Source organism: Camelina sativa, chromosome 4, assembly GCF_000633955.1.
Source record: "Camelina sativa cultivar DH55 chromosome 4, Cs, whole genome shotgun sequence".
Classification (NCBI taxonomy): domain Eukaryota; kingdom Viridiplantae; phylum Streptophyta; class Magnoliopsida; order Brassicales; family Brassicaceae; genus Camelina; species Camelina sativa.
Window position 1 is genome coordinate 25,380,721 of NC_025688.1, and position 13,601 is coordinate 25,394,321.

The 13,601-nt window shown below is 34.9% G+C and overlaps 5 protein-coding genes across 5 annotated transcripts; 2 read left to right on the top strand and 3 right to left on the bottom strand.

The window, feature by feature from the left end:
- Positions 30 to 2,319, bottom strand: LOC104782389 (exocyst complex component EXO70A1-like). Its single transcript, XM_010507305.2, has one exon. The coding sequence runs from the start codon at positions 2,130 to 2,132 to the stop codon at positions 210 to 212; it is 1,923 nt and encodes a 640-aa protein (XP_010505607.1). The 5' UTR covers positions 2,133 to 2,319; the 3' UTR covers positions 30 to 209.
- On the bottom strand, positions 4,193 to 5,423 carry LOC104782390 (60S ribosomal protein L35-2). Its single transcript, XM_010507306.2, has 4 exons — positions 5,311 to 5,423; positions 5,070 to 5,205; positions 4,514 to 4,670; positions 4,193 to 4,400 (listed from the first exon to the last, which is right to left on the bottom strand). The coding sequence occupies exons 1-4, from the start codon at positions 5,312 to 5,314 to the stop codon at positions 4,326 to 4,328; spliced, it is 372 nt and encodes a 123-aa protein (XP_010505608.1). The 5' UTR covers positions 5,315 to 5,423; the 3' UTR covers positions 4,193 to 4,325.
- On the top strand, positions 5,865 to 8,113 carry LOC104782391 (caffeoylshikimate esterase). Its single transcript, XM_010507307.1, has 6 exons — positions 5,865 to 6,137; positions 6,315 to 6,588; positions 6,681 to 6,811; positions 7,283 to 7,420; positions 7,507 to 7,605; positions 7,725 to 8,113. Exons 1-6 carry the CDS (start codon positions 6,120 to 6,122, stop codon positions 7,998 to 8,000), a joined length of 936 nt encoding a protein of 311 aa, XP_010505609.1. The 5' UTR covers positions 5,865 to 6,119; the 3' UTR covers positions 8,001 to 8,113.
- LOC104782392 (caffeoylshikimate esterase-like) lies at positions 9,147 to 11,152 on the top strand (the record flags this gene model as incomplete). Its single annotated transcript, XM_019244230.1, has 6 exons — positions 9,147 to 9,282; positions 9,460 to 9,606; positions 9,847 to 9,977; positions 10,315 to 10,452; positions 10,581 to 10,679; positions 10,877 to 11,152. Coding segments are annotated over 6 exons (927 nt in total), but the record flags the coding sequence as incomplete, so codon positions are not given.
- Positions 11,741 to 13,482, bottom strand: LOC104784280 (putative F-box/LRR-repeat protein At3g18150). Its single transcript, XM_019244231.1, has 4 exons — positions 13,103 to 13,482; positions 12,527 to 12,956; positions 12,159 to 12,335; positions 11,741 to 11,998 (listed from the first exon to the last, which is right to left on the bottom strand). The coding sequence occupies exons 1-4, from the start codon at positions 13,480 to 13,482 to the stop codon at positions 11,741 to 11,743; spliced, it is 1,245 nt and encodes a 414-aa protein (XP_019099776.1).

The window sequence follows — 13,601 nt, forward strand, 5'->3', positions numbered from 1 at the left end:
TTTTTTTTTTTTTTTTTTTTTTTTTTTTTTGTAATAGACAATTTCAGGTTTTATTCTGTTTTTTAGATTTTAGTTTTTGAGTTTCTTTGGAGAATGTAGATTTTATATAAGTAGTAGGCTTTACACATATTTTGATATTTCACATCCTTTTTTAAATGAAGTGATGAAGATATTAAGCAAATGCTCTCTAAGACTCTAACTGTGACCTTTTAGTTTCTTACACATCCTAGTGAGATACAAGATGAAGAAGACAAAGAAGTAGAAGAGCCGCTAAGTATTGGTCTCCCATGGAACAGGTCTGAGAGATAATTCTCCAAGTTATCTGGCTTTAACCTCACCAGCATCTCTATGTTTCTCTCCTGGCTCAGCGTTGGCAAGTACTTGCCGTAAAACTCTCTGTATTCCGGTACTATCTTCTTTGCTATGGAAACCTTAAGCTCGTCCCTTAGTTTTGCATCTGTTATCACACATGATGATTGTTTCGTGTAAGCTTCTTCGAATGCCGCGTGAAATCTCTTGAAATGTGTTTTGGCCTCCTCTGGTGATAGTACTGTTGTGTTGGATTTCTCTGGTAAAGATATGTATACATTGGACCACGCTGCGATCTCGTAGTTTCCTGCGTAGCTTCTGAGTTTTGTTTCGTGCTTTGTGAGCCAATCGTCTCCGAGAAGGTTCCTGAGGTGAGTTGAACGAACGGTGTCAACCACGAACTGAATGTTGTTCACGAGGAAGAGGTAAGATAGTGAAACGTCCTTGTAACTCTCTGCTTTGATGTCTAGTTTGCAGAGGAAAACAAGGATGAGCCATGCTAGTTGGATCGAGACTGCGTGGTTGTTGTTGTCCTCATCTTCTAAGATTGGAGCTGTGAAATAAGATTCTAGCATACGGGTGTTTCTCTTAAGCGGATACTCTTCAAGGATCTCAGACAACACACGGCTGTATTCAGAAAGTGATGATATGAAACTCATGGTTGATCGAGTCAGCTTGTGAACCCCTCCTCCTGCAGTAAGTGCTTTCGAAGAATCCTTTTGTATTGTTGACTCAAATTCCGTGAGACTTGTGTGGATTGAGTCCTTGAGTTTCTTAAGCGATGAGAGCACCAGAGTTTTAACCGCAGCTACTGAATCAAAGTGAAAAATCAGTTCTATGTCTGGCCTAAGGTCAGAGATTGCTGCATAGAGATCCATCAGCCTGAAGATCCTCTCCTGCGATGACTTCTTCTCCTTATTGGCAACGAGTTCAGGGAACTTGAAAAGATTGATTCCTGCTTCATTCGCTATCTCGTAAAAGCAAGACTCTCTTATTGTACTCGAAGCAGAGAAGACGTAATCACAGAGAAGTTTTTCTCCTCGGAGAAGTGTTATGACTCCAATCTTTGCAGCTTTGATCCAGTTCTTGATCATAGGCTCGAGCACGCCCCAGTCCATTCTGTTAAACCGTAAGATCTTATACTTTTCGATCCCAAGTAAGTGTAGCCCTTCATCTACAATTGACTTTCTGATCAACTTATATCTCTTTATGCATTCTTTACCATATCCACAGCTGATCATGGTCTCTGCTATGATCTTGAGGTCTGACATCACAAGTGCTGCAGCTTTTTCAACCTTACTGATTGATTCACCAGCCTTCTTCAGCTCATCTTCATCATCATCATCATCATCATCAGATTGCATAACATCTTCAAATTCTGAATTGCTTGAAACTGAGGATTGACTAGAGACAGATTCAGGATCAAGTTGGTCACGGTTCGAAGACAGTATCTGGAAGAACTCTTGTTCAAGCCTGGCCATACCGATCTGCATCAGGTGCTGTGCCAACACTAGCTTGGCAGATTGAGAGTGCTGAGAGATAAGAAAGTGCATGGCTCTGCGTAAGTCACGGATGCATCTGATGAATTCTTTGGCCTCCTTTCTGCTGTGACAAAACAGAGAGATGATCTTTGTGTAGGACGGTGAGTTGGGATCCCACTTCTTGATGATTGATTCAGTGGCCTCCACGGTTTCTTCCATCATCGACTGAGAGAAATTCTGATTGAGAGGAGAAGCTGGGAGAGAAGTGAATGGAGAAAGAGAAGAAAGGATAGATTTAGGAGAAGAGGAAGAGAAGATAACAGACTTTGCTTTTTTCGCCATTGATGAGGTTTTTACTACTCACTACTCTTCTTTCTGATTATGTTAGAAGAGATGATTTATTGTTCAGTCGAGTCGCTTGTGACTTGTACTGTCTTGATTGTCTCTGTAAGGTACACATATAACATTATATAGAGAGATTCCTCAATGTGTGACCAATACAAAACCTTTGACTGGCTTTTCTCTATTCTTGCAAGTTTTAAAAACTCAAGATAACTAAATCTTTCATGTAGTTTCATGCTGGTGTAATAGTTGACCGAATATATTATCTTTTATTTTTGTTTCTTAATCATTCGATTATCAAATACTTGAAATGTAAGAAAGTCTTTAGATACAAGAATATATTATAGTGGCTTTGAATCTTTTGACTTGGTAAAATTTCGATGTTTTATACTATATAGGATGATGTCGATTGATTGACGGTTAATTACTTAATTAATATCTTATTAAGATAATATTATGAGTTTGGTGACAAAGTCCACTTTAATTTTGAGGTTGTTAACACGACGAAACATTTAACGATCTCAAATTTTTGTTCCTCACTTGAAAAAAAATATTCCACAGATTCTTCTTATATTGTCTCTGTCTGTTAAAAATTTCACTAAAATTGATTATTAGAAAATTTCACTAAATCACGACGTATAAAGATTTTCAGTTTGTGACATTCTTCTTTTTTTTTTCGGCAAAATTTTTGAAAATTTTCGGCAAAAAGTTTGAAATTATGAAACCAAATACTACCCATATTTGTGTGTGTGTGTTAAATATGACAAGGAAAATTTTAGAACCTATAATGAATATGAAACTACAACTTGAATAAATCAATTTGAGGAATATTGAAAAATTTAAAACCAAAGGTAAATTGTATACTTATCACTTTCAGGTAATTGTTTATGCAATCACTATATAAGACTAATTAACCTATATGGTTTGACCAACAGATCAAAAGATACGCACTATCTCTCTGATATTTTGTAATTTACACTTATTGTTATATATAATGACATGGTGGTAAGGTTTGAAAAATGATATATACACATGCATAATAACTAAACAAATATTTTGCAGCCACGAGTTCGTATTGATAGAAAATGATATGTGCTTACCAAAGTCAATTGTGTATAGATGGATGTAAGCAAGTTCTGCATCAACGCTGACTTGGCAAATCAAGACCAGCAATAAGCTATTCTACGTATAGCAACGACCACACTTCATAACCAAAACCAAGTGCAAGGAAAAAGGTTGTAACATCCAGAAAAGGCTAATTAAGGAATGAGCTCGTATATAACGTAAGAACTCCTAATACTACTTGATTTGGTTTCATCTGAATTGAATTGAGTCATTTGTTTTCAACAGTTACGAAACCAAAAGAAACTAATAGGAAAACTCAAATGAATTAGAGGAAGTGTGAAAACAACTGGCAGAAGAGATTCTACAAAAGTCAATTCTTTCCTATAAGACAAAGTGTACTCACAAAGTCAAAGTTAAAGCAAAACTACGAGTCTACGATAGTGTTTGATATTTGTGCATGTTATCGCCAGCCCCAACCTCTTCAACTTTGGTTGGTGTAACAAATTTTAGTGACAACAAAGGATTCACACATGAGGACACATTTTGGCGCATCAATTCTACAAAACTCGACATTTCCTACCTATTGATTGTCTAATGGTGTGTCTAGGTTTCATGTGTCAACTTATCTTGCAAATCAGACCACAGCACCTTTTTTTCATTTTCCTATGTATAATTTGTTTAACTCGGATGTGTACTCATAATCAATTTTCCTTGCGTTATATATTCTCGGGTCACCAAATTTATCAAATTACTGATTGTTGAATTTATGTTTGTGTAGCGGCGTAACTCTCTAAACCAGTGGAAAACTTTATCCAAGGTGTATTTTCTTTCTAGAAAACTTAGAATTTGGAAATTAACAGCACAAGACAAACGTTCGAGTTGACTCATCCGAATGATTAGTGATGACAGAGTTTACAACCATAACGAGCTGATTCTAACCGAGGCGGATAATATAAAAGATGAAGTGATCCGATCATATAACAATAATACTCTGCTTATATGTGAATCAAATCTTTCATTAAGATGAGCTTTCAAAATCTTTAACATGGAAAGAAAATAAGCAAAAACTCACACAAGAGAGCTAATAAAATTCAAACACACAAAAATTGATGTGATTTAAGATAACGCTTACACCTTAATAGCATACTTCCTAATTGGAAAGTACATTTCTTTCTTCTTCTCCCTTTCAGTCTTCAGTGATGCCTGTGTACAAATAATCAGCCAAAGCAACAATTCATTCAGTACAATAAACAAAATACACCATTTGCTCAATTCTATAATGTCACTTTGAAAAACTACTAAACACAAAACAATACCTGATGCTTGGTGAGTCTTCTCCTGATAGCTCTAGTCTTCTTGGGACGAAGATCAAGAGGCAAAAGCTTCTTGTTCTTGTACGCCTCTCTCAAAGCGGACTTTTGTTTCTGTGAGATCACTGTCAATACCTGAGCAATTGACTTCCTCACCACCTTGCTGTATTAACACAAAACAGAACCAATTTGAGATCAATGTGATTAAAAAATCCAACAGTGAGAAACTAAAACCAAGTAAGCTACTTTTTAGTTACATAAACTGAACAGTAGTTTTTTAATCTACAGAGCACAATGATATGAACTAGGATACAACTAATACGTAACAGAACAAAACTACACAATTTGCAAAACATAAGCAGAAGCAAGTGTTCTATATGTATAAACTCTATCAAAAAGGTAATGATACTCATCAACCTGATTACCACATATGATTAGTAACCACTATCATTAGCTAAAACCATAAACAAAGCAACAAAATTTAGATTCAAATCATAATAGATAAAATGCAACATATGATCACACAAGAAGAGTATAAAGTAAGAGATGTGGAAACACATACATCTTAGAGAGCTTGTTGGGAGCACCTCCAGTGACCTTAGCGACGCGGAGAAGAGCAAGCTCAGCCTTAAACTCCTTCAACTGAGTAGAAAGATCAGCTTTTGATTTCTCCCTCAGCTCATGAACCTTGATTCTTGCTGTTCAGATTCCATTTCACAATACACAAAAAAAAATCAAATCTCATAACCAAAAAAGTATGATATTGTATGTTAAATTGGAAAAAGTTTCAGAATTTGGCTTACCCATTGCGTCTTGGTGCGGTGTTCTTCTGGCCTTGCCCCTTACTCTGTTGGCTGGTATAAAAGATTAGAAGAAACCCTAGAAAACACACAAATGAAGAAGATGACGGCTATCACTTAAACTCGGATTTTTAGGTTATATTTAGTGGGCCGAGTTTGATTTCACATGGGCCGGGGCTTATAAAACGAATTCATATTTTACAAGTTTTTGACTAACGAGTAACGACGTTATCGTAATAAACAACGTGATAGAAAAGTGTAATTATGAGTAGCGTGATTGACAATTAATTACCTCTCTAATAAATAGATGCATACATTAGTCGTACAAGTTGACACAAAGGCATAAATGCATGTTTATCCATGACCCCCAACTTGAAGATTCTTTTAGTAACTTATTACGATGGCTTGGCATTTCATAATGACTCGATCGGAGAAGTTACCCATTTGGTCAAAAGAAAAAAAAAACTAAGCGCCGGTCAAGCACCACCGGCTGAAGCATTCTCATTGATTAATTTTTACAAAAAAAAAAAAAAATGAAAAAGTGAAATCTTGGACTTGTTCAAAGCTTCTGGTAACGTTGTTGTTATCTACAACGAAAAAATATCCAACCAAAGACGCAGCGTTTAGAACATGGATTCCCCTGTTTTTTGGGGGGTCGCTTTTATTTCTTTTGACTCTTCTCTTTTCAGCTCCTATAAATCAGACAACAACTAATTCTTTCTCTCTCTCACATCACAAATCCTTTTGAAAGACAAGAAAATATCTTATCTTTTTGCATAAAACACAGAACAAAAACAGAGGATCCATCAATCATGGTTTTGTATGAAGAGGTTAGTGTGTCTTTTATATATGTTTCCAAGCTCATGTAGAGCTCTGTTACTATATAAAAGTGATGATACCAAAAAAAACAAACTGTACTTACTAGTTCTGTTCTTATCGATCCAGCAAGATATCAAGAATCATTATATTAGATCTAATGCAAGTATTATAATTTTTTTTGTGTGCAGGATTTTGTATTGAACTCACGAGGCATGAAGCTGTTCACTTGTGTATGGAAACCAGATAAAGAAGAACCAAAGGCCTTGCTCTTCCTCTGCCATGGCTACGCTATGGAGTCGAGCATCACCATGAACAGTTCAGCCACGAGGCTAGCCAAGGCCGGTTTTGCAGTCTATGGAATGGACTATGAAGGACATGGGAAATCCGAGGGACTAAATGGTTACATCAGTGACTTTGATCGTCTCGTTGATGATGTCTCTAATCATTACTCTACAATTTGTGGTAATTATTATGATTCTTATTTTTAGAAAACCCTCAATATGTTTTTAGATTTTCGTTACTTTACTAAAAGAATTGGTGGAAATAATTGGTAGAGAAGGAAGAGAACAAGGGGAAGATGAGGTTTCTACTTGGAGAATCCATGGGAGGAGCACTTGCGTTGCTCTTAGCCAGAAAGAAGCCTGACTTTTGGGACGGTGCTGTTTTGGTCGCACCCATGTGTAAGGTTTGTGATCTCTCTTTCTTTTTTTGTAGTTTATTGTTTTTTAGTTATCCTTAGTCTTGCATTATCAACGTATAAAGAAATCAATATACATTGAATGATTAATTAGTGTTCTAGATGATTTTTATAGTTGAGATACATTTTCAAATGATTTTTTTAAGGATTAGATCAAAGGTCGCAATCGAAAACGGAAAAATATGGGTGTAAAGTGAGAATAAACCAAAAAATTTCAATTATTTTTCTCTACTTTTTAATTAGTAATAAATGTCCTTAGATAATACTACAAAAAAATGGTTCAATCACTCTTCATTCGTCTTTTGTCTCATACTAGTGTCTATTTAGACACCATTACTTATTGTTACAAGCAAATATTAGTATAGTACTGATTAGAAAAAGTAATCAAAAAACGAATAGTCTACACATCTTTTCTTTTTTTTGTCTTCCATCTAATATGGCAAATGTTGTTATGTATAGTTAGCAGACGAGATAAAGCCACATCCAGTAGTGATCTCAATTCTTATCAAGCTTGCCAAGTTTATTCCGACGTGGAAAATAGTTCCAGGAAATGATATTATTGACATTGCAGTTAAAGAACCCCACATCAGAAAACAGGTGATTCATTGTAATCTCATTAAGACGGCCAAAGTTTACTTGTATAATCACATTTTGTTATTAATCATAGTATATGACTCTAACAGGTAAGGGAGAACAAGTATTGCTATAAAGGCCGGCCTCGCCTCAATACCGCCTACCAACTCTTGTTGGTTAGCTTGGATCTCGAGAAGAATCTTCATCAGGTTTCTAATTTTAAGATATATACTTATTTTAGATATGTATATTTGATATTGTTTTGGACGATAACATGTTACACATACAACTTGATAATTAATTAGCAATGGCTTTTGAACTTATATAGGTATCTATTCCTTTTATTGTTCTTCACGGAGAAGATGATAAAGTGACGGACAAAAGCGTGAGCAAATTGCTATACGAAGTGGCTTCAAGCTCGGACAAGACGTTCAAGTTGTACCCCAACATGTGGCACGCTTTGCTATATGGGGAAACTCCTGAAAATTCAGAAATTGTGTTTGGTGATATCATAAATTGGCTGGAGGATAGAGCCATCAATTCGAACGGAGGGTTGGAGAGTCAGCTAAAACATAAGCATGATAAATTCTTGACGCATAAATAAGTGAACGATATATGTAGCAATATGGTTATGTACTTAAATGTAGTCTTTTTTATACAAACGAAGTTACTTGTTGAATTTTTATCCATAAAAAGAAGAAAGTTACATGTTGAATACGTTGTGAAGTATATTTTTATAATTTACGGAAAATCGCTGAATCTATATAGCATAACAACTCGCTAAGAACCCTCAAAAACCACACGAATTTGAAGATAGCATTAGACTGAAGAAGATAAGTTAGGTCTTTTGATATAGGCAAAATTGACCGGTTTCAATGGCTTTTGGATCGAAAAAATAAATAAATGTATAAAAAGTCGACGCCGTAGTTCTGAAACTATATACAAATTTAGAAAAGTTTAAAATATAACAACTATATATTAGTACGTCACATGTTTTTCTTTTGAGATAAATTGGCCTAATTAGTCAGACCATCGTCTCTTTCACCATCAGTGGCTATTTTAAGTTGCAATGGAATGATAATCATCCATATTATGGAACGACTGTTTTCTAATTATAAATCAAAAGATAAAAAATTTCTAGTTATATAACTCAAAAGTCATTGATTACATATACACTTATCCTATAGTATTAATTTTCAGGTAGAAGTTACTTATTGCTCTAATTTCAGAAGAGTTTTAAGAGTTGGGAATTATTATAAGAGTTTTTTTTTTTTTTTTTTTTTTTTTTTTTTTTTTTTTTTTTTTTTTTTNAAGAGTTTACGAAAGGTGGAGGTATGTTTTGTATTATAGAGAAAGTTAAGGAGTGGAAACAAAAAGAAAGCAAATCCACGACGTTGTCAACTTTGTCAGGGTCAAACGACTAAGCTCTACAAGGTCTTCCATATACTTTCTCAACTCTCCAAGAAAACAGGAGAGCAAAAAAATTAATTCAAATTACTCTCTTTCGACGTGATGGTTAGTTGATTAACAATCTCTTTAATTAAAAATTTTGATTAGTCTGAATCTAAAAGTGTGCATTTGTTCTTTCTTATTTCTTGTAATGAATTGATTTTGGTGTGAAGACGAGTGCAACAGAGGACCTCAAGTATGAAGAGGTTTGTATATGTATATATATATGCATTGGGATCATCACATAGGTGTATATATATATATATATAAAGGTCTGGTGACTGATTGATGATTGTATATATATGTGCAGAGTTTCATAAAGAACACTCGAGGATTGAAGTTGTTCACGTGCAGATGGGTACCAACAAACAAAGACCCAAGGGCTTTAGTTTTCCTTTGCCACGGATACGGCATGGAATGTAGCATCACCATGAATAGTTGAGATCAACCCACTTCATAAAATTCTATGAATTTATATTTTTATTATATATATATGCTTTTCATCTAGATTGTATTATAGAATGACTAATAAAATCTGATCTAAAATCCAAATGTTTCAAGTTAACACCAAAAAAAAAATTTATTAACGTTTGAAATGAATATGATCGGATTAGGTACTGCGAGGAGACTTGTGAAGGCAGGATATGCGGTTTATGGAATGGATTATGAAGGACATGGCAAATCTGATGGGCTTAGCGCTTATATCCCAAACTTTGACAACCTCGTTGATGATGTCTCAACTCACTACACAACTATTTGCGGTAATGTTGACTTTTGGATTATAAAAGTCAACTTATTGATTGAAATTTTTGTGTGACAGTAAATGTCCTAATTAAAAAAGGGAAACTACATAATTTTGGAATCAGTATGATCGATATGGAGTTTTTTTTGGTTGAACGTGCGAAGATGGAAGCAACTGATAAATGAATAGCTTGAACTTTTTTTCTTTATTTGTTTGAAATTATCAAATAAATTGCCTTTGGAATGTAAAACTGAAATAGAGAGGGAAGAGAACAAACGGAAGATGAGGTTTATGTTAGGAGAGTCAATGGGAGGAGCAGTGGTTGTGTTGCTATGCAGGAAGAAACCTGACTTTTGGGATGGAGCTCTCTTGGTCGCTCCAATGTGTAAGGTATTTCACTATTTCTCATCTCTTTCTTTAGTTTGTTTTAGTTGCCTAATATTATTGCTATTCTTACATGCAATTGAAATTTGTGGTTCAAAAATATTAAACAGAACACCTATAACATTTTTCTATTCTATGAGTGAAATAATCATACAATATCAAACCAAATTACTAGATTCAGTTACGCAATTAAAGAAAATATTTATTTTTTTTATACGGCATATATATATATATAATTGTTGATTGATATAAATTAAATGCATATAAACGAAACATTTTTTTTTGTGAGTACAAGCAAATTAAATAGTACTATATGAATGTGAAATATATATATTTGTCACAGATCGCAGAAGAAATGAAGCCAAGTCCTTTTGTTATTTCGATATTAACAAAGCTCATCTCGGTTATACCCAAATGGAAGATCATTCCTAGTCAAGATATCATCGAGATATCATATAAAGAGCCAGACATAAGGAAACAGGTATGCTTCTATATAACATAGTAATCAAAATAATCAGTATACAAAAGCTGAGTAAGAAACTGATGATCAGCATTAGCGGCTAATCAGTATGCTTGATTTAACTTTTGTACATTATGGTATGGGTTCAGGTTCGAGAAAATCCTTTATGTTACAAAGGAAGACCACGCTTGAAAACTGCGTATGAGCTCTTAAGGATCAGCAACGACCTGGAGAAGAGACTTCAAGAGGTATGTATATAAATTATACATACATTCGAGATTCCCTTAATGCATGCATTGATATTCAGATTGGACTTAAGGAATAATATATATATTTACTGGTAAAAGTTTACCGTCAGATTTTATTTTATTTGGTTTCTAACCATCCGATAAATTGTTAGTATAGATTGTAAATTACAACTAATTAATGCATATAATGATTATAGGTTTCATTGCCGTTTATGGTTTTACACGGAGATGATGATAAAGTTACAGATAAAGCAGTGAGCCAAGAACTATACAAGGTTGCGTTGAGCTCTGACAAAACCTTAAAGTTGTACCCTGGGATGTGGCACGGTTTGCTCAATGGTGAAACACAAGAGAACATCGAAATTGTCTTCGCTGACGTCATTGGATGGTTGGAAAAAAGAAGTGATTATGGAAATGAAAGGTTTGAGTCGGGGCTTAAACATAATAGCAATGGTTTGAATTTCAAGGAATAGTCGTTTTGCACACTTTTACTTACTATCTACATTGTTTAACACATACAAATTGTTGTAATGAAATTATGGTGTTTTGCATTCTGATTTTAACGCTGTTATTGTGAATTATATATCTTTTTTAAAAAAATTGTTTCATGTTTAATCTCCATCAGTATTATGAATAAGATCAAGATATATATATTTTTATAATATTCTTACATTATATTAAAGTTAAATACACACAACAAGGGTATATATCTACAAAGTTGAGCTTTTTCTTAGTGGAGATGAAAGTTGAGCTTTTTCTTAGTGGAGATGAAAGTTGTGATTTATGCCGTTCTTTGTTTAACTATTTAAAGAAAATCTGTATTTAATGATTTTTAAATATTGAAAACAAGGATTAAATTTTTTAAAATAATTTCACTCATTAATTTATATAGAACAAAATAGTAAACTTAGAAATATTTATAATCAATAAATCTCATGATTATTTCCTAGATAATCCTACAAAATAAAGAAAAGTTTTCATCTAAAATATGATATTTAAATTGGAATATGTAACATATATCTAGTAATATTCAAGACTATACCCTCTACTTTCGGCTTGGTTTAGGTGAACACAATGGCTGCATTGTTGTCGTGTGAGGGCATTGGAACCATTTGAAGCAACTCTTCAAAAGCTCTTCCTCTAGGATAATAACCTTTCAATCCAATCACGACCATCTTCTCTAATGTCTTTGTGTTTTGCAGCATAATTTTCATGAGCGAAGCCACATGCTTTGACTCTAGTGGCCAAGTTTCCCCAAGGACCCAACATCGATTCAAATTCAAACTATGCGCTTCCAAGTAGTAGTCAAGAAGATCTTCCTGTACAGCCAAAAATATCATTAATGCAAAACAGATTGTCAATATCTCAGGTTCAACGAACTCAAAACCAAATGACATGTTTATAGGATTATTCAAACTCGGCAATAGCCAATAGCTTGAATGGTCAAGGAAACAAAAAAATGGTTCAAGGTGAACATACCCGTATGAAGCCACATTTTGAATTATATAGTAGGGTTAGCTTCTTTAGTTGAGGTGAGTTTTGTAGCACCCTTACTATCCCATGAATTACATACTGGGAGATACTTGTCTTAAGCGTCAAAACTTGAGCCTTGAGTATCGGTAAAGAAACACCTCGAAGTTCCACAAGGGATAAAATCTACAAAAGCACAATCTCCAATGGTGAATACCGAAACATCTACAGCAATACTAACATAGAGTTACGGAAAATCAAAGCTTAATGGAAACTAATCAATCGGCTAAAAGGTATAAGTGTGTGCAAACCAGCTGGTTCTACACGAGTAAGAATGGTCATATATATCACACTGGAGTAGACAAAATTAAACATACCTTACGAAAGTTTTCCCCAAAAGTAAGCTTCTGTACATTCTTCAATTTCTCTAGCATTTCTAGCGCCATAATTTGAAGAAAACGAGCGTCGAGTTCTTCCGTAACTTGACAAAAGTCAATGTCTAGTTTAACTTTGGTTAAAGACGAGACATCAACTAAGGTACAAGGTAACTGAGAGTTTGTCAATCTGAGGTCATGTATATGTGGTGCAACAATGTGTGTTGCCCCTGTAACCAAAAGGCGACGCTTGATTTTTAAAACTCTCAGACGCGGTGACTTGCTGAGATCAAGAAACGTTGGTTGACTTAGGCAATACAATCTTAATATTTCGAGGATCGGACAACCACATAGAATCGTTGCAAGCGATTCTTCAGAGATATAGCAAGAATGCAATGAAAGTTTCTTCAATGATGTCCAAGACACGGAGCAACTTGTAACCAGATAGTTACATATTAGCTTGAGTTGCTTGAGAAAAGAATTGGTGCAGAAGGAATGAGGAATGCACCCATGGAAATCATGGTCATATAATATAACGACAGATTCTCAACGTTTCGGGACATGGCGAACTCGATTCACTTGTTCATGTCGTGAGGAGGACAGTGTCTCACGTGGTTGGAATCGAGGTGAAATCTCATCATCTTACGAGCCGTGTAGCGAGCTAGGGTTTCGTTTATGAAATCAGCCAGATTTCGTATATTACTAAATCCTTCAAAATCAAAGGACAAGGAAGGTGTATTGGGCCATACATGCCTCCATCGTCTGGACAAGACCGAAGTGCGCATGGCTATTTTAGTCGGGAGAAAGGAGAGGATTTGTTGGATAAGCACATCATGCAAAGAGCTGATTGAGTCTAGATTTTCACTTGAGTCTCTTGCTCGTTTGAGATTGCGGCGGTGCTGATGGGCGTCGCAGTCAGTGGCGGTGACGCCGTCTCCGTTTCTGCCGTCGTCGGCCATTACGTTATCAACCACCGATCGATAACAAACCTACTTGTATGTGTTGTTGGGGTTTTGTGATTAAGAGACAAATAAAGTATCGGATGATAATTTGCTCTTATATATACGAGCGTACATAC

Coding starts and splice junctions, on each gene's coding strand:
- LOC104782389 (XM_010507305.2), bottom strand. CDS start 2,132: ATGGCGAAAAAAGCAAAGTCTGTTATCTTCTCTTCCTCTTCTCCTAAA.
- LOC104782390 (XM_010507306.2), bottom strand. Junction 4,671..5,069: donor CCCAACAAGCTCTCTAAGAT/GTATGTGTTTCC, acceptor GTGTTAATACAG/CAAGGTGGTGAGGAAGTCAA. Junction 4,401..4,513: donor GAAGACTCACCAAGCATCAG/GTATTGTTTTGT, acceptor ATTTGTACACAG/GCATCACTGAAGACTGAAAG.
- LOC104782391 (XM_010507307.1), top strand. Junction 6,589..6,680: donor TCATTACTCTACAATTTGTG/GTAATTATTATG, acceptor AATAATTGGTAG/AGAAGGAAGAGAACAAGGGG. Junction 7,606..7,724: donor TCGAGAAGAATCTTCATCAG/GTTTCTAATTTT, acceptor GAACTTATATAG/GTATCTATTCCTTTTATTGT.
- LOC104784280 (XM_019244231.1), bottom strand. CDS start 13,482: ATGGCCGACGACGGCAGAAACGGAGACGGCGTCACCGCCACTGACTGC. Junction 12,336..12,526: donor TTGGGGAAAACTTTCGTAAG/GTATGTTTAATT, acceptor GTGCTTTTGTAG/ATTTTATCCCTTGTGGAACT. Junction 11,999..12,158: donor CAAAATGTGGCTTCATACGG/GTATGTTCACCT, acceptor TTGGCTGTACAG/GAAGATCTTCTTGACTACTA.